We start from the raw sequence: 19390 nt of genomic DNA, 5'->3' as shown, positions 1-19390 counted from the left end.
CCGGAGGCCCGCGGAGGGCGTTAGCTGCACCCGGGCGCCGCCGCCGGAGCTGGCCGGGCTTCCGAGCGCGTGAATTGGCAGGTTCTTCGGCGTGGTCGCTTTGGCATCCTGGGGGTGGCCCTGTCGCACGCACCCCGACTCCTCTTTGTCCCCGGTTGCGGCTCCCCGTTTTCCGGGACGTGCCCTGGAGTTCGCTGTCCCGGTTGAATGCGGGAGAATCACTGGGTTCCCATTGTGCACCGGCTGCGCGCGGGTTGCAGAAACGGCATGGAACGTGGTCCCGGCGCGCCGGGGCCCCGGGATTTTAGGGCCGGGAGTCTGGAAGGCCGTGGCGGAGGGCAGCCGGTGCTGGGCGTCCGTGGCCTGTTGCAGGGGCCCGAGTTTTCCGCCCCGGCCGCTTCTGAGAGGGAAAGTTCCAGGTCGGGTCCGAGGGACCCGAACGCTACAGGAATTAATTTTTCAGCAAAATTGGTGCGACTTGGGGTTTCTGCAGCGAGATCTGGGCTCCTGCTGCTTCTGAGTGTGCGCCCAGCCGGGTTGATTCCTGATGGTCGTCCTGGTTGGGTTTGTTTTCTTCCTAACTTTTAACCGGGGGGCGTTAGCAGTCCCAGGCCTGCAGATGCGCTGTGTTTTCAGCAAACTCCTGGCCGACCCGGAGCTGTGCGGGAGAACCCCGGGCGGTGAGCTGGCCTCAGCGTGTAATCCCGCGCCGGCAGCTGTCGCGGCCGAGCGAGGCTGGGGGCTTCGGGGAGCCCCGCTTTCCAGCGGGCCGGGTCCCTGCCGGGAGACCGGGTCTCCGAGACTGTGTGCGCAGGCAGCAAACAGGAAGCGCCGAGTGTCCTCCGAGGGGTGCGCTCCGGGAAGGCCCCGCACCGCTCTGCCCCGTTTCATTTCTGTGTTTCCCGGAGCCCCTCCTGGAAGTGGCTGAGAGAACGTGATCCGAGTGCGAACCCCGGGGGCGTGAGGATAATTCAGGGGTCCCGGCCCCGGGGACGGCCCTCTCCGCTCCTCCTGCCTCCGGCCCTGCGGACGTGGGTGTCGCCTTTCGATTTTGGGTCGGTAGAACGATGACCGGCGTGGCTCCCCGCGTGGGTAGCATGTGCTGGCGCCGACCTGGTTCTCTGACTGTTTGCCGCCCGTTTATGTCTTGCAGGTGTGAGAAGATTGCTGTCGCGTTACAATCATGGTGCAGAAATACCAGTCCCCGGTGCGGGTGTACAAACAGCCCTTTGAGCTGATTATGGCTGTAAGTCTACGGAGTGTGCTCTGTCTCCACTGCTTCTCTTACTGACTCGTGCTCCAGCGCTGTCTGGAGTCCGCGATGTTTAAAAATCCAGGATCTGCGTTTTGTCTGTTTTTGAAAACCGTGCCTCCGGGTGAAGCCTCTGAAATGCAGAAGTGGGGCTCCGAGTGCGTACTTCCTGTTGGTGTTGCTCTTTTCTTCTCTTGGTTGTTACAGTAGAAAAGGGATGTGGAACGCGCGGCGTCTTCCTGACCTGTGTCTATGTGCGGGTGAATTCGCCCCGGGTCGCCGTAGGACCGGGCACCCCGGGAAAGATTCGCTCACGCTGTCCATGAATGAGTTTTTCCCCTGATACCTAATCCGTGTCAAGGGAATTCCACAAGGTCTGTTATCGTTTGAGTGTGGCTGAAAAGCGGTGTTTTACTGGATGTAAAACAAGGCTTCGCCGAGCGTTTTTAGATTCCCGGGGGTGCTCCTTGCCTGCTCCCTACCCAGGACATCTGATCCGTGCTGGAAAATGCCTCTGTCAGCGCCACGCAGCCTGATGAAGATTTGTCACACAGTGCCACGCGGCTGTGGCACTGGAGTGTGATGAGGCCGGGGCGTCTCCCCCATCCTGCCCTCCGCCCTCTAAAGTCAGCCCCGGTCCAGCCCGGCTGGTAGCTGTTTCTCTTTGTATAAATAGGAACGCAGGTGCCCTTGCTTCCGGCTGCCCCTGCTCCGTGTGGGACTGCGCCGGATCAGAGGGTGACAAAAACGCATCCCCTTCAAGGGGACAACTTGGATTTTTTTTTTTTAATTGCGGTCTGATTTGTATGCAGCAGATGTCACATGTTGGGTGTGTGGTGTGGTCAGTTGTCACGACACGGAACGTTTCCCTGGGGCCCCCGTGCGCCCCGCTGTGTGTGTGTGTGCGCGTGTTCCTGAGAAGGTGCTGCCGGCCCCAGTGCGCTAAGCCAGCCCTGCCGTGTTCCTGTGCCTGAGGGGTTTCCGCTTGGCGCGCTGTGTGCCCTGGCTCGGCTTCTGCTCCTCCTATGGAACAAAGACCACTCCTGCCGGCTTGAAAAGGAGTTTTGTTCGCGGGATGCATGTGGCGTGATAGGAACCGCACACGCGTTCAGGAATTCAAGCTGCGCTGGGCTGGGCTCCAAGAGCCTGGTGGTGGAGGGTGGTTCCTGGCACTCTGGGCCTCGCAGCAGTTGTCCCCGGAACCTCACCCCAGAGGACTCTGCCTGGCTCCGGGGGCGGCGCCCTCCTCCCGGCACCGGCATGCCGGCCCCTCCCCCGCGGCCAGCCCACTGCTCTCAGCTGGCTGAAACCCTCCTGGCATTCCTGTTGCATTCCTGCAGTCTCCAAGTGGCCGGTCCTGGTCACATTCTTGAGAGGGACGTGGTCTGGTTCCTGTGGGCTGTCTGCGGCTGGGCTGCCTGAGCCTTGTTCACCTAGCAGGACGGGTGGGCTTGGGGACAGAGATGTGGGGACGCTGGAGGCAGAAGAGCAGTGTGGGAAGGTCCTGGGGGCAGGGGCGGGGGGCCCCGGGGGCCCCGGTTCCCGTTTCCCAGGACCCAGAGTTGGAGGATGGTCTCCTCCCAGGTGCTGGGTTCCGTGGGGGAGGCTGTGGCTGTCTGGCGGCTGCCTGGGTTCCCTCACGCGAGAGCGCTTGAGAAACCCATGGAAAAACGGGGTGAAAAGATAGGGTCATTTTGGTGTGGAAAACTTTGAAATTGTTTATTAGAGGAATTCTACAAAGGTTCATGAAAATGTATGTTATAAAAAGCCATGGGGCCGGTGCTGTGGCGCAGCGGGTGAAGCCGCCACCTGCAGTGCCAGCATCCCATATGGGCACCGGTTCGAGTCCCAGCTGCTCCACTTCCGATCCAGCTCTCTGCTGTGGCCTGGGAAAGCAGCAGAGGATGGCCCAGGTCCTTGGACCCCTGCACCCGCGTGGGAGACTTAGAAGAAGCTCCTGGCTCCTGGCTTTGGATTGGCTCAGCTCCAGCCATTGCAGCCATTTGGGGAGTGAACCAGAGATGGAGATCTTTCTCTATCTCTGTCTCTGTCTTTCAAACTCTACCTTTCAAACAAATAGGTAAATCTTAAAAAAAAAAAAAAAAAAGCCTATGGATCTCAAGAATTTTGGTACCCGAATAAACTTATCTTTTAGTTTCATTTTCCATGAACTTTTTTTTAAAAAAAGATTTATTTATTTTATTTGAAAGAAAGTTACAGAGAGAGGTAGAGTCAGAGAGAGGTCTTCCATCCGTTGGTTCACTCCCCAGATGGCCATAATGGCTAGAGCTGGGCCAATCCAAAGCCAGGAGCCAGGAGCTTCCTCTGGGTCTCCCACACGGGTGCAGGGGCCCAAGCACTTGGGCATCTTCCACTGCTTTCCCAGGCCATAGCAGAGAGCTGGATCGGAAGTGGAGCAGCCGGGACTCAAACCCGCAACCACATGGGATGCTGGCACTGCGGGCTGGGGCTTTAACTCACTGTGCCACAGTGCTGGCCCCATCCATGAACTTTTGAAGTGCCCTCGTATTTCCAAAGTGGTGACGCCTCCCTTGCCGATCTTGTGCCACCCACGGTCTCCCGGCATCCAGCCTTTAACTGCCTTGGCTTTGAGGCAGTGCCTCCTTTTCTCGCGACTGCTGCGAGATATTTTTTGGTCTGAAGATGCAGTGTTTTCCCAGTGGAGCTGGAATGTTGCTGGTGTCTGTGCGGGGTGCCTGGCTGCCCAGTGTGCTGGCCTCAGCGTGTGCTGCGTCATTTTTCTCATTGAGGGAAAAGCACAGTGCGGGGTTATGCTGGAAGTCCATCGTTCTGAGTGAGCAGTGAGGTATCAGTTCAGGGGAGAACGGTGGGTTCCGTGGAATGTTCGGGAGACCCCCAGGCAGCAGATGTGCGTCCGTAGAAGCCCACGTAGATGGCATGAGGCGGACCTGGCAGGTGCTGGGCTGCCCTGTGGGTCCTGTGAGGAGAAGTCCCTGCCTGAGTGTTTTAACCAGGAGTGTTGTTGCAGGGGCAGGCGTGTGGCACAGCGGGCTGCACTGCCACACGGGATGCCTGTATCTCGTAGGAGGGCCTGGGATCAAGGCCCATCTCTACCTCCAATCCAGCTTCCTGCTGAGGTGCCTGGGAGGCAGCAGGCGATGGTGGGAGAGCCAGGTGGAGTGGCCGGCTTCTGGCCTCGGCCCGGCCCAGCCCACTTGGCTCTTGGCATTCGGGGAGTGAACCAGCGGATGGAGGTATTTCTCTCTCTCTTAATCACTCTGCTGTTCGACTAGATAAATAAACACATCTCTTTAAAAAAGTTTCATTATAGTTTAGTATTGCCAGAAAATTGTAGGTAGCAAGTGCCTGATGTCTACAGACTGTTTTAGGACACACATCATTGAGGGAGTCGTTGCATTTTATGTTAAATATGTTCATTGCATTTCATTTGATTTAATGAGAGTTACCATCTGGGGCGATAGCATTAAAAAAGTCATGTTCAGAGTTCCGCTCACTTATCTGGACTAAAGAAGGGGATTTAACCAGGCAAGATGGGAGGGGGCTCCCAGCAGGTGCTCGTGGGTCGAGTGGGGCCCTTTGGTTTGCTCTTAGACCCGAGATGGAGCATTCAGCACACATCAGTGCCCCCGGCCCAGCTGCCTGCGTGACCCGCACACTGAGACAGGAGGGCTTTCTCGCCAGGGGCAGAGAACTTCTTTTTTAAACATTCATTTATTTATTTAAAGGCAGAGTTACAGAGAGGCAGAGAGAGAGAGGTCTGTCTGCTGGGTTACTCCCTGATTGGCTGCCACATCTGGAGCTGCACTGACCTGAAGCCAGGAGCCAGGAGCTTCTTCCAGGTCTCCCATGTGGGTGCAGGAGCCCAAGGACTTGGGCCATCTTCCACTGCTTTCCCAGGCCACAGCAGAGAGCTGGATCAGAAGTGGAGCTGCTGGGACTTGAACTGGTGCCCATATGGGATGCAGGCACTGCAGGTGGCGGCTTTACTCGCTACGCCACCGCGCCGGCCCCCAGAGAACTTCTGATTCTCGAGTTGCGTGTTCCTTTTATCAGGCCACATGAAACACTGCATGGAGGTCCTCGCCCGGGAGTCTCAGCCCACAGCATCTCCTAGGGCGACTTGCCTGTGGCTGCTGGCGGGAGAAGGAGAGGGAGAAGGAGAAGGGGTTCGGGAGAGCACTGAGGTCGGTGTAAGGCAGGGCGGAATGCAGCTCTGGGGTGCTTAGGTTAGAGTGTTTCATCTTGAGGTTTGTAACTGAAAACATGTTTCCAAACAAAGTCAAGTGCAGCCCTTCCTAAAGGATACAGAGCCAAGGTGTGGGCGCCCTGGCTGGGACCTGTGGGGGAGGCTGCTTCTGCGCCAGACCCCGCGAGCGGACCTGAGGCGGAGCTTGGCCTCGGCTCTGTGAGGACAGCTGTCACCCTAGGGGCTGCTCCAGATCGCACGCCCTGGGGCCGTCCCTGTTCCCTGGCTGGCAGGGTGATGGCGCTGCCTTCGCCTGTTCCTGCTGGCGCGGCTCTCCCAGGGCCTTTGCTGTCTCCCTGCTGTGGCAGCTGCAGCCTGCGGTGCCGCCCAGCCACGCGGCCTCCGGTCCGCCCGAGCCCTGTGTCAGGAGGGAGCGACCCGAGACGCCTGCTCCTTCCTGCTTGGGTCTTGTGTCCCTGCAGGCCCCCTGCGTCCTCCTGAGCGTCCTGTGTCTCTGTTCAGGGGCTCTGGCAGCTGGCAGCCGCCTCTCGTGTCCCGGCGCTTTCTTCAGGGTCCTCTCTGCCCGTGTCCTGCTTCCCTGCCAGCCTCGGCCCGGAAGTCCCGCGAGGCCCCCACACGCCCTGGAAGCTCTCCTTGGCCCTGCGGGCGAACCTGCACGCGGAGCCTTCCCACCTCGCCGTGTCTTCCTCCCGGCCCAGCCGTTGGCCTTTCGCTGCCCTGCCTGTGCCTGGAGGTGCCCTGCGTGTCCCTCTGCTTCCCTTGGGCGCCTGCGTCAGGTGTCCGCGCTGGGCGCGGGGGCTTCTGCTCGGAGTCCTTCCCGAGTGCTGCTCTCCGCGCAGAAGCTGGCTGCTGGGTGTGGGAGGCACGCGTGTGTGCGCGCGTGTGTGTGGTGGGCGAGTGCACACCACAGACGTGTGCCGCTGGGTGTGGGGGGCTTGGATCTGCGTGTGGTTCCCGTCCTGATTTCAGACAGGACTTCGTGTTTCCTCCTTGGAAGGAAGTAGCGTGTTAGGACCTTTCAGTTAAGCCACGCCTCCCTTGGAGCACAGCCCTCTTGTGGAGAAGTTGGCTGATTTATTTTGTTTTTTGTGTCTTCGTACATCACGCAACATCCTGCTGGCAGACGCTGCAACAGGCGTGTACCCCGTGTGCTTCCCGGTGGGAGAACAGGAGCCGCCTGCCAGCGTTTGGCTGGGATCGAACGCCTCGTTCCAGCAAAATTCGGGTTTGCCCTCCTCACCTCCTCGCTTTGTTTTGCTGGCTCCTTCTAGCGTCTGCATTTTAGGCTCGCCTCCTTTCCACTCAGGCGCCTCCTGGCCTCCCACGGACGAGGAGGTGCAAGGCCGCGTGCAGGTCCAGCCTGCCACACGCCTGCCTTGTGGCCTGGTGACGAGGCTGGTGACGGCCGTGGGGGGTGTTGGGAGGAACAGGCGGCAGGCGCGACACGGCAGAGCAGCTCCGGGATGGCCAGGCCCTCCGCCCCTTCCCGATACCCCCCACCCCGCTCAGCTTCAGGTGCAGGTGCGATGATCAGTTTGTGTGGAAATCAGTGACTCTGCCGTTGAGGTCAGATGGGCATTTTTATTTGTGCCTGATTTCATCCATTCCAGCTTCGTATATGAAATAGCTAGGGGCAGACACGGGGGTCGCACACAGACTCGTGTCTCCCAACAGGGGAGAGCCCGCGCTTCGTCAGCAGCCGAGTGGGCGTTGTGGAGCCAGGTGGGCTGGCAGGGACCTGAGGGCCTGCTGCTTCCCAGGAGGTGTTCTGGGAGCAGCAGCTGCCCGGGTGCAGCTCTTCCGGATGCTCCCGGCTGGCTGGGGCGGGGGAGCGTCTGCCGGGGCCCAGCTTTGCCCCCTCGGTCCGCGGGCAGTGGCCTGGCTGCTGGGGCCGTCCCTGGAGGTCTCCCTTGGCCGGAGAAGCACGGGCCACCTCTCCCCTTTTCTGTTTGTCTTTGGTTCAAGTCCCAGACCAGGTTCCGGCTCTGCTTCGGTAATTATAGAACATTTTCCTCTGTCTTCCCTCTGCTCAGTGCATCCTGGGTCGCGTCCTGGGCCGCCTCCTTGTCTGATTCTGGTTTCCGGGCTTCTGATGGCTCGTGTGGGGATGAGATGTGTGCTTTCGTTAGTGGAGCTGTCAGAGCTTCAGGTAGCAGGTGTGCAGTAGAGTCCACGTTTACTCAAATTAGCCTCTGTTTCTGGGGTAGTGACTTGAAGCCCAACTTTGGGGCTGGCCTGTGACACAGCGGGTTAAGCTGGCGCTTGGAACACTGTCATCTGTCCCCACTGCAGAGTGCCAGTGTGAGTCCTGGCTGCATCACTTCCAGCCCCCCCCCCCCCAAGTGCACCTGGGAGTCAGTGGGTGTGGCTTCCACCTGGCCCACCCCCAGCTGTTGTGGCTGTTAGAGGGGTGAGCCAGTATAGAAGACCCATCTGTTTCTCTCTCTTTAACTCTGCCTTTCAAATAAACAAACAAATAAATATTTAATAAAACAAACAGAAAAACCCAGTTTTTTTAAAGTCTGGAAGTGAAGGAGAGTGTTCCAGTTTCTCTGATTCAGGGTCCTGGCCAAATTTTCTTTTCTTTTCTTTTTTAAGATTTATTTATTTTATTTGAGAGGCAGAGTTATAGACAGACAGAGAGAGAGAGAGAGAGAGAGAGAGAGAGAAAGGTCTTCCATCTGCTGCTTCACTCCCCAGATGGCCACAACAGCCAGAGCTGGACTGAACTAAGCCAGAAGCCAGGAGCTTCATCCGGGTCTCCCACGTGGTGCAGGGGCCTAGGGGTTGGGCCATCTTCTACTGCTTTCCCAGGCCACAGCAGAGAGCTGGATCGGAAGAGGAGCAGCCGGGACTCGAACCCGTTCCCGTAGGGGATGCTGGCGCTGCAGGCAGAGGCATAGCCCGCTACACCACAGTGCTTGCCCCTCCTGGTCAACTCTTAGTGGGGGATTGTTGCTGAGTGCCATCGTGTGAGTCCTGTGCGTTCAGTAAAAGCTGGGGTGAAGTGGGTCAGACTGGGCTGATGTTGAGCGTGGACGCACACAGTCGTCGCACTCCAATACGGATGCCCGCTGGGAGCACCACAGCACCAGCCCCTCTGATTTACAAAACCCAGAGACTTGTGTGAGAGTTTTGTATTATGGAAAGTTTCAGGCGTACCCAAGCGGAATAGCACAGTAACGCCGTGCTGAGCTGCGATTGGACCCACACTTGCAGTACTTTTCCATCTGTCCTCCCCACTCCCCCGTGTGTTCAAGCAGACTTAGCTGGCTCACTCACTGGCACAGCCTTCCGCACGTGTTTGTAACGGTGGAGAGCCTTTTTCTTCTTCGGGTGTAGCCACTGTTCTCACCCCAGCACAGCTACTCCTGATTTTCGATGTCTTGTGCGGAGTCCACGTTCAGACCTTGCCCGCCGCCCACCGTTGTCTGTGTCTCCGCCGAGATGACCTGCGTTTGCTTATTGTTTCTTAAGTCCTCTTTGTTCTCTAACTTCCTCCCTCCCCCTTTGTCTCCTTTCGTGCCACTGATTTGTTAGGGAAACTGGGTCATTTGTCCTGTTCGGTCACCTTAGCCTCTCGCTGGTCTAATTGTTCATTACGGCAGATGGGCTGGAGAGGGCGCCGGCCTGAATCCTGAATTCCAGCCGTTGCTCCCAGCTTTGTTTGCGGCAGGGCTGGGAAGCAGTGGTTAAAACACTCTGTGTCCCAGGATTATTCTAGGTACTTGTGAGTTGCAAATGAGATGCGGAATATTTTTTCCTAAATCAAACTAGGCCATTCTATTTATAGCTACCTTTGAACCCACAGAATTGGTCCTCATACTTTGTGCTTAGAGCAGCGAGAGGAATTAATTTATGGGCAGGGTCTCTCGGTGGTGCTCCTGTCCCGGGCCGCTGAGAAAAAGCAGGCGGTGGCCTGAGTGTCCCCCTGTGTGTCCCCCTCACCCTCGGCCATGCTCTGTCCCTGGAGCCTGCCCCTGTGTGTCCCCCTCACCCTCGGCCGTGCTCTGTCCCTGGAGCCCTGCCCCTGTGTGTCCCCCTCACCCTCGGCCGTGCTCTGTCCCTGGAGCCCTGCCCCTGTGTGTCCCCCTCACCCTCGGCCGTGCTCTGTCCCTGGAGCCCTCCCCTGTGTGTCCCCCTCACCCTCGGCCGTGCTCTGTCCCTGGAGCCCTCCCCTGTGTGTCCCCCTCCCCTGTGTGTCCCCCTCACCCTCGGCCGTGCTCTGTCCCTGGAGCCCGCCCCTGTGTCCCCCTCACCCTCGGCCGTGCTCTGTCCCTGGAGCCCGCCCCTGTGTGTCCCCCTCACCCTCGGCCGTGCTCTGTCCCTGGAGCCCTGCCCCTGTGTGTCCCCCTCACCCTCGGCCGTGTTCTGTCCCTGGAGCCCGCCCCTGTGTGTCCCCCTCACCCTCGGCCGTGCTCTGTCCCTGGAGCCCGCCCCTGTGTGTCCCCCTCACCCTCGGCCGTGTTCTGTCCCTGGAGCCCTCCCCTGTGTGTCCCCCTCACCCTCGGCCGTGCTCTGTCCCTGGAGCCCTCCCCTGTGTGTCCCCCTCCCCTGTGTGTCCCCCTCACCCTCGGCCGTGCTCTGTCCCTGGAGCCCGCCCCTGTGTCCCCCTCACCCTCGGCCGTGCTCTGTCCCTGGAGCCCGCCCCTGTGTGTCCCCCTCACCCTCGGCCGTGCTCTGTCCCTGGAGCCCGCCCCTGTGTGTCCCCCTCACCCTCGGCCGTGCTCTGTCCCTGGAGCCCGCCCCTGTGTGTCCCCCTCACCCTCGGCCGTGCTCTGTCCCTGGAGCCTGCCCCTGTGTGTCCCCCTCACCCTCGGCCGTGCTCTGTCCCTGGAGCCTGCCCCTGTGTGTCCCCCTCACCCTCGGCCGTGCTCTGTCCCTGGAGCCTGCGTGAGGGTGTTGTGCCGTTTGGGGATGCTCCCACAGAAACTCGCCGTAGGGGAGATTTGAGTTGGCAGGTGTTAGAAATCCATCCGTCTTCCTCTGGGGGGTCTCAGCACCTGCATGGAGGTCTGTGGGAGTGGGGAGCTGGACGATGCCCCGAGGCTGAATGAAATCCTGGATTTTCCTACTGTCCCTGTGCAAGAGTGAACGAAACGTTTCTTCTGTTTCTAGCAGAGTTATTTTACGTGTCGTAACAGAAAGCGTATACCTGCACTGAAGGGCTCAGTTTGATGTTAGGACTGGCCTTTTGTATAAAAAATTCTCTTTATGTAAATGTGTATCATAGTTGCTCTCTGAGCAGGCTTCAGGAAGTTTCTAGCAAAAGGAGTTACAAGGCGGCGTGCGTTTTGCATAAGCTCTTGAAGCCCCTCGTACCCTATGCGTCTGTGTGTGCAGAGCCCATTTCCTGCTGAGCTGTGTGCCCCTGTGTTTCGCAGCCCTGTACTGCCGTGCGGTTACACCAGAGGGCCTGGGCCCTCGCCCGGCGTCCTGTCTGCTTAGCTGGCCGCGCTTGGCCCTCTTCCCCTGCAGTCTTTCGGGCTTTTCTTTGTCTGCCCACTTCCTTGCCTTCATGGCTCCGGACGGTTCCTCCTCTCGTTGTTCCCTGGCTGTGTAGCTCCTGTTTCCTGCCACCCTGAGTGTTTTGGTTAGTGGTTCCCCCTCTCTTTCCCACATGGCTTCCTGGCAAGAGCCGGGAACTTCGCCCGGTCTCCCTGGTGTCCCCCGCAGCTTCCCCTCCTTGATGCCGTCGCCTTGACGCCAGACTGGGGCCTGGCAGAGATGTTCCTAGGTGCGTGCATGGCTCAGCCCCAGGCCAACCCTCGCCCCACAGCCTCTGGACTCCAAGTTCAACTCCCAGTCCCTGCAGCTGGTCATCTTCAGGGCTGCTGCCAGATGGGTCTCTCAGCTGTCAGTCTGAGCACACCGCTGGCTGGTTCAAATTCTGAAGTGGCTACACCTTGTCTGCTTGGTATCCGAGAGTCTCTTAAAAATATAAATTCATTTATTTGAAAGGCAGAGTTAGAGAGGGAGAGACAGAGAGATTTTCCATCTGCTGGTTTACTCTCCAGATGGCTGCAACAGGCCAGGCTGAAGCCAGGAGGCTGGAACTACATTTGGGTCTGCCGTGAGGGACAAGGACCCAAGGACTTGGGGCCATCCCCCACTGCTTTCCCATGCACATTAGCAGGGAACTGGATCGGAAGTGGGGCAGCCGGACTTGAACTGGCGCCCGTGTGGGATGCTGGGGTTGCTGTGGCCAGCGCCGGCCTGCAGAGCCCCCCGTTTCTCTGCAGTGGGGCTCCTACACACTCCTCAGCCTCGTCCTGGTGCGTTGCTCGTGCTTTTCCAGGGACAGCATTTTTTCCTTGTTTTGGGGCCTTCACACTTCCTGCTGGAATACCTTTCCCTTCTCTCCCACCTGCTGCCCCAGCTGGGCAGACGCACTCGCTCCTGGTTGGGGAGCCCTCCTGCTCTGACTGCACCGTGGGGCCCTGGGCCCCTCCCGGCACGCTGCTGCCCTGGGCGCGTGTCCCTCCGGTGTGAGTGTCTTACAGCTTTGTATCCCGAGTGTGTGCTAAGCCCTCAAAACTAGGTTTGTCTCAAGAGAGATTCTTGGGGCCGGCACTGTGGTGCAGTGGGTTAAGCTGCTGCCTGCAGCACCGGCATCCCGTATGGGCGCTGGTTCAAGTCCTGGCTGCTCCACTTCCCATCCAGCTCTCTGCTGTGGCCTGGGAAAAGCAGTAGAAGATGGCCCAAGTCCCTGGGCCCCTGCACCCACGTGGGAGACCCGGAAGAAGCTCCTGGCTCCTGGTTTTGGCCTGGCCCAGCCCAACCATTTTGGCTATTGGGAGAGTAAACTGACAGATGAAAAATCTCTCTCTCTTTCCCTCTCTGTAACTCTGCCTTTCAAATAAATAAAAAAATCTTTGAAAAAAGAGAGGGAGAGAGAGAAAGTGATTCTTGGAGTGTATCCTTGTGTTTCCTGTATTGCTTCTTCTTGTAATGAAAATTTTGGCAAAAGCTCACAGAAACGTATTATTTTGGTTGGCTGTTACGCCGCGCATCGTGCCGCGGAGGACTGCCGCGAGCGTGCTGTGAGAGTCGGGGAGCTTGTGCTCCGTGACCGGAAGCTCGCGTCGGCAGCTGCTGGGAGTGAGTGCCGCTCTGCGGGCCCTGGTACTTGAGTGGCTCTCCTCCCGTGGGTGGACGCAGACTGGGAGATTCACTCTTGTGTTCTCCTGCAGGACACAGAATTTAAGTGAATTCTTGGCTCTCCTAGAGTGGTAATCTGTGTTTCTCTTGTAAGATTTCTCAGAATTTAAAATTCTCAGCTGCTGGTGATTTTCTGATTTTTTTCTAAATTATTCTGTAATATTAGGTGTAGTCATAATCACAAAATGTGTTTCTTTTCTTTTTCCTAGTTTTATGCCTGTGTATGTATTAAAGACCAAGGCTAGCACTAAAAGCTACAAGGTACATATCCCAAGAAATAAACTGATTTAAGTTGTCTTTGGTGTGTTGTAGGATTTCTGAACACCAAGTTGGTTTAGAATGCGAATTCTAAGAATTGTAAATTCTGATTTTTTAAAATATTTGTTTGAAAGGCAGAGTTCCAGAGAGGCAGAGGCAGAGGGGGAGAGAGAGAGAGAGGTCTTCCATCCTCTGGTTCACTCCCCAGATGGCCACAACGGCTGGAGCTGGGCTGATCTGAAGTCAGGAGCTTCTTATGGGTCCCCAGGCGGGCGCAGGGGCCAAGGACTTGGGTCGTCTTCTGCTGCTTTCCCAGGCCACAGCAGAGAGCTGGATGAGCAGGGGAGCAGCCGGGTCTCGAACCCGTGCCCACATGGGATGCCGGCCCTGCAGATGGTGGCTTTACCCGCTGCACCACAGCGCTGGTCCCGGTTCCATTCTTGAAGGAGGGGCCCAGTGGCCGGCGGCTCCACCCGCTCCGGGTGATGCTGGTGCTCAGGCAAGAGTGCTGGCTTGGACCCCTGCTTTGAATTTGCAGTGAGTAGAAAAGAAAGAAAGGAGGATGGTTTTAGTTAAAATTGGACTGTAATTTTTTAAAAATTTAAGAATTTATTTGAGAGGCAGAGGGACAAAGAGAGAGGGAGAGAGGTCCTGTACCTGCTGGTTCCCTCCACAAGTGCCCACGGTGGCTGGGCTTGGGCTGAGCCAGTGCCAGGTGCGCAGTCCAGGCTCCCCACGGGCAGCAGGAAGGCAGTGACGCGGGCCATCGTCGCTGCCTCCACATGCGGGAAACGGGTCAGGAGCTGGAACTGGGAATCGGACCCAGCACTTCTGGCTGGATTAATGCTCACCCACGGCTTTAATTTAAAAAACTTTGAAGGAAGGTGGGCCAGTGTTAGGCCTAGGGGTCCTGACGGCCGGGACGCCTGTGTCACAGTGCGCGGGTTCAGGTTCCAGCTTCCTGCGAGCGCGCACCCTGCGAGGCCTCAGCTGTGGCTGCCATCGCGGGGACCCAGGAGTGAGTTCTGGCTGTTGAGCCGACACCTGGGGAGCGGACCAGTGCTCAGGAGCTCTGCCTCTCTCTGCCTTTCAAATAAATCAAATAGAGAAATCAAAATTCAAACAGTCTTTCGAAGGTGTGTGTTCTTGGCGGGCTGCGTAACGGACTGTGAGTGTCGTGCTTCCCTGGGGCATGGGCGGCGTCCTGGGGGCGGCGTCCCGGGGGTGCACCTCTGCAGAGCGGGGGCTGAGGCTTAGGGATCGCAGAGCTGCTGACCAGGGTCCTTCCTTCAGCTTCTTGGAATCGGTTTGACTTTCTCGACGAGTTGTCAGGTAGAGTAGCTTTGCACATTAAAGGTCTCCTTGGTTGTGGTACCGTGTACCTGACGTAAAAGCTGCTGTGTTCACCGCTTCCAAGTCGTGTGGGGTGTCAAGTACGCCCCCCCCCACTGCTGTGGCCCCGGCACCGTGTGTGTCCGGAAGTTTCCACCATCCCATAGGGAAGCTCAGTCCCAATAAGCGTTGGCTGCCCCTCCCCCCGGCTTCTGGCTACTCCCATTCTACCTCTTTCCCCTTTTCATTTTCGAAAGGCAGTGGGAGACAGAGACAGAGATCATCCATCCGCTGTCCACTCCCCAAATGCCCACAACACCAGGGCTGCACTGTGCCACAGGCAGGAGCCCGCAGCTCAATCCAGTCTCCCCCACAGGTGACAGGGACCCACGCACCAAGCCTCTGTCTGTGGCCTTCCCAGGGGTGCTCTAGCCGGAAGCTGGCTCGGGAGCAGGGCCGGGACTCACGCCGAGCGCCCCGATATAGGATGCCGGCGTCCCGAGCGGCATCTTAGCCTGTGCCGCACGCCTGCCCCTGCTTTCTGTGGTGCTACCACTCCGTGAATCACTGCTCCAGGGTCCTCAGATAAGAGGACTCACGTGACATTTTACTTATTGGAAGGCAGAGTGAGAGAGGGCGGGAGAGACAGAGGCCTCCCATCTGCCGGTTCACTCCCCAGGTGGCTGCAGTGGGCAGGGCTGTGCCAGACTGAAGCCAGGAGCCAGGAGCTTCTCCCAGGTCTGGGCCATCTGCCGCTTCTGGTGCGTGAGCAGGGAGCTGGATCGGAAGTGGAGCAGCCGGGACTAGAACTGGCGCCCAGTTGGGGTGCCGGCCTCTCAGGGTGACTTTACCCGCTACACAGCAGTCCAGCCCCGATGTTTGCCTTTTGCACTTGACGTGACGTCTGTCCTGGAGCACGTGTTAGAGTTTCCTCTTCACGGCTGGATGCTATTCCGTTGTAATATTTGTTGAGGGACACTTGGGTTGCTTCCTTTTTGTCCAGTGTCTATACTGTATGCTTTTCAATTTTTTAGTTTTATTTGAGAGACTGAGAGCCCCCGTCTGCTGGTTCTCTCGGATGCTCAAGCCTGCTCCAGGCCTGGCCCGTGCTGGCTGCTGCCGGCTTGGGGAGTGGACAGAGGACGTCACACCGTCTCAGCCTCTCCAGTGCATAACTAAATACGTCATACACGCCAGCTCATTTTCCTGGTGGATTAAACCAGTTCCCGCTGTCAGCCTGCTGACTCCACAGGGCTTTTGTCCTGCCTCTTGAGGCCAGATGATGTCTCCCTGGCTCGTTGCGTGCTTTGATGTGGGCAGACGCGTGGCTTCTTCAGAAGCTGAAGCCGCAGTTCCCGGGGCACCACGTGCCTCCTGAAGTCCCGAGTCTGCCTGCCGCGCCAAGCCAGCTCGACTGGAGGAGGAATCCGCAAAGCCCGACTTGGTTGCCGGAGATACATGTGTACCGTTCGCTAGTTATCAGACCAGCATTTTTCTGGGTTGGAAATGGATTTGAAATTCTTGGCAGGTTTTGGATTCTGATGGATCCATTCAGCATCCAGTGACTGTCCTTTTTTAATGCAAAAGAAATGCTGTTTTTTCATTTGGAAGTCAGAGACAGACAGTGAGAGAGAGCTTCTGTCCACTGACCTCACTCCCCGGATGCCCGCAGCAGTCGGGGCTGGGCAGGCTGGAGAGCCGGGAGCCGGGAGCTCGTTCCGGGTCTCCCATGTGAGTGGTAGGGGCCCAGGGATTCTGGTCATCACTGCTGCCCTCGGGTGTGGGTCAGCGGGAAGCTGACTTCCTCCCAGGCACCCCGATACAGGATGCCGGCATCCCAAGCACCATTGTAATCACTTTAAATACCAAATTAAACACCTGAGAAACCGGAGTAGAAGAACCTTTCATAGCACTGCAGATGTTTTTGTTTGCCTAGGGCTTATGTTTTTATAGCATGTGGAACGTTTGATGTTCAAGGTTTATTGGTAGAGACAAGGTATCTTAAGAACGAAGACTGTGTTTTTGCTTGCCGGTGTCTTGTGATTCTCTCATGGGGTTTGGTTAATGTACCTGGACACAGTGACTGAACGTGACACACACGTCTCCATCGTCTGGATGTCCTCCAGTTACAGCCGAGCACTGGCGGACGCCGTGTGTCTGCTTTAATGCTTCTGTCACAGCTAAAAGCAAGAGGTGGAATTAACATCTACGTGATGTGTTTGAGCCAAATACAGCCCACGTCACTTCACGGCCGGATGGGGAACAGCAGAAATAAACACAGATATGAGTGCTGGACACAGGCAGTCAGCAGGGCTCCCGCGCAGGGGGCCTGCCAGGTCCCACGGCAGCCACGCCTGCCACGCAGTCCCACGGCAGCCACGCCTGCCAGGTCCCCCTTCTTGTTGGAGGGGAGTTTGTCATTTCCCTGTCATGCGTATGCTGCTACTTTGGATTTTGTAACTGGAGGAGGCTTTAAAAACAACAAACACACTAGTACATTTGTGCCTACTTAAGTAACGTGACGTGAGTAACTGGACAGCACCGGGGGTCTGAGGAAGCCCTCGTTGCCCACGTTTGAGGAGTGGTTCCGAGTCCAGCCAGCCAGGTTCTTCAGCTCCAGTGCTGTTTGAAACCCACCCAGCGGTTGGGAGGAGTGGGGGTGAGCACGCCTGCAGTGCTCTCCGAGCTCCCGCGGTGGCTTCCCGGGCCGGCAGCACCCTGCTCCATGTGTCGGCGGGGACGTGATGGAGGTCGGCGGTGGCCGGGCATCGGGGGATGTGATGGAGGTCGGCGGTGGCCGGGCATCGGGGGACGTGATGGAGGTCAGCGGTGGCCGGGCATCGGGGGGATGTGATGGAGGTTGGCTGTGGCTGGGCATCGGGGGGATGTGATCGAGGTCGGCGGTGGCCGGGCATCAGGGGACATGATCGAGGTTGGTGGTGGCCGGGCATCGGGGGACGTGATAGAGGTCAGCGGTGGCTGGGCATGGGGGGGATGTGATTGAGGTCGGTGGTGGCCAGGCATCAGGGGGACGTGATCGAGGTTGGTGGTGGCCGGGCATCAGGGGACGTGATCGAGGTTGGTGGTGGCCAGGCATCGGGGGATGTGATGGAGGTTGGTGGTGGCCGGGCATCGGGGGACGTGATGGAGGTCGGCGGTGGCCGGGCGGGCAGAGTGGAGAGCAGCGCTCCAGTGTCTCCTGCCTCTGGATGGAGATCAGTGCAGCGTGCGTCTTGGCTGCATTGTCACCAGATCCTATAAAGGCTTGAATCTGCATTTTTTTAAATTTATATATCATATCTCTGTGATTCTTTGTTCATTTTTTAAATATTTATTTATTTACTTGAAAGAGTTACAGAGAGGGGGCCGGCGCTGTGACATAGTGGGTAAAGCTGCTGCCGGCAGTGCCAGCATCCCATATGGGTGCTGGTTCGAGTCCCAGCTGCTCCACTTCCAATCCAGCTCTCTGCTGTGGCCTGGGAAAGCAGTGGACGATGGCCCACGTGCTTGGGCCCCTGCACCCATGTGGGAGACCTGGAAGAGGCTCTTGGCTTCAGATTGACACAGCTCTGGCCGTTGCAGCCATCTGGGGAGTGAACCAGCGATTGGAAAATCTTTCTTTCTCTCTGCTTGCCTCTCTATAACTCGGCCCTTCAAATAAATAAGTAAATCTTTAAAAAAAATTATGGAGAGGCAGAGAAAGAGAGAGAGAGATCTTCCATCTGCTGATTCACTCCTCGGATGGCTGCAACAGCCAGAGCTGAGCTGATCTGAAGCCAGGGGCCAGGAGCTTCCTCCAGGTCTCCCACGTGGGTGCAGGGGCCCAAGCACTTGGGCCATCTTCCACTGCCTTCCCAGGCCACAGCAGAGAGCTGGATCGGAAATGGATATGCTGGCACTGCAGATGGCAGCTTTACCTGCTCCACAGCGCTGGCCCTGGGACTTTTTTTTTTTTATTTATTTGAAACAGAGAAGGGCCGGCGCTGTGACTTAGGGGTAAAGCCACAGCCTGCGGGGCTGACATCCCACATGGGTGCCACTTTGAATCCTGGCTGCTCTACTTGCGATCCAGCTCTCTGCTGTGGCTTGGGAAAGCAGTGGACGATGGCCCAAGTGCTTGGGCCCCTGCACCCACGTGGGAGACCTGGATGAAGCTCCTGGCTCCTGACTTCAGATTGGCCCAGCTCTGGCTGTGTGGCCATCTGGGGAGTGAACCAGCGGATGGAAGACCTCTCTTTATTTCTGTCTGCCTTTCAGATAAGTAAACAAATAGATCTTTAAAACAAAAATAATTAGCAACAAACAGGTAGAGGGAGAGATAGGGATGGATCTTCATCCGCTGGTTCACTCCCTTAATGGCCACACAGCTAGGGCTGGGCCAGGCTGAAGCCAGGAGCCAGGAGCTCCATCTGTGTCTCCCAGGTGGGTGCAGGGGCCCAGGGACCTGCACCATCTTCCTCTGCTCTCCCAGGCCATTAGCAGAGAACTGAATTGCAAGTGGAGCAGCCAGGACTCGAACTGACGCCTCTATGGTGGTGGCTTAACCAGCCGTGCCGCAACACGAGTCCCGCGGGTGAGACTTCTGACGTGTCTGTGCTGGGCTGCTTCCAGGGCGTGCCAGGAGCTTCCCGTCTGTTCTTCAGCCCCTGTCACACACGTAGGCTTGGGTCTGCCCTCCTGCCCAGCGCTCGGTGAGTGTCCCGACGAGGGCCAGGACAGCGGTGCCTGTTGGCAGGTGTGTCGCGCTTCCGCAGCACTGCACCCTCCAGAGGTCCAGGGCAGCAGCCGGCGCCCGGGGCGCCTCTGTGCCAGCCTCTCCGCCAGCCTCTCCCTCTGCTTCTCCGTCCTTTCTTTGTCCCAGTGTATAAACCAGGAAGTGGGTTTAAGCTGCTGACCCAGCGTGGACTGACCGGAGGCCACGAGCCAGCAGGCCCCACACGCTGGAGCAGGACACCCAGCTCACCTCTGGGCTGCTGGCGGCTCTCCCGTTCTGAAAGGGGCCGTTCAGCCTTTGCTTCCGCCAGCCTCCGGCCCGCTGTGATCTGTCTGCTCTGATCCCGCCCCTGCTGGGCTGCAGAACCCCAGTGTCTTGCGGTCTCTGTTTCCTTCAGCCAGGGAGCTGTTTCTCCCACGGCACAGCTGGGATGCCAGCTGCTCTGCCTGCCTCCCTGGTTTGT

At 57.9% G+C, this 19390-nt stretch overlaps 1 protein-coding gene across 6 annotated transcripts in view; it reads left to right on the top strand.

Annotated features, from left to right (window-relative positions):
* SEC14L1 (SEC14 like lipid binding 1) overlaps nucleotides 1-19390 on the top strand; it is a 61589-nt gene that overhangs the window by 532 nt on the left and 41667 nt on the right. For 3 of the 6 annotated variants that reach the window (XM_051827997.3, XM_070060245.2, XM_089317727.1), the window contains exon 2: nucleotides 1154-1246. In XM_051827997.3, coding sequence (XP_051683957.3) covers nucleotides 1184-1246 — 63 coding nt within the window. In that variant the 5' untranslated portion in view covers nucleotides 1154-1183. Of the gene's footprint in view, nucleotide 1; nucleotides 78-1034; nucleotides 1056-1153; nucleotides 1247-1393; nucleotides 1411-19390 lie in introns of those variants that run through there. The other 3 variants (XM_089317725.1, XM_089317726.1, XM_089317728.1) reach the window with 3 other exon arrangements.

Source organism: Oryctolagus cuniculus, chromosome 17 (genome assembly GCF_051225735.1).
Source record: "Oryctolagus cuniculus isolate XC-2025 breed Fujian yellow rabbit chromosome 17, ASM5122573v1, whole genome shotgun sequence".
NCBI lineage: Eukaryota > Metazoa > Chordata > Mammalia > Lagomorpha > Leporidae > Oryctolagus > Oryctolagus cuniculus.
The sequence above is the reverse complement of the archived record's forward strand: the minus strand, read 5'-3'. Positions and strand labels throughout refer to the sequence as shown.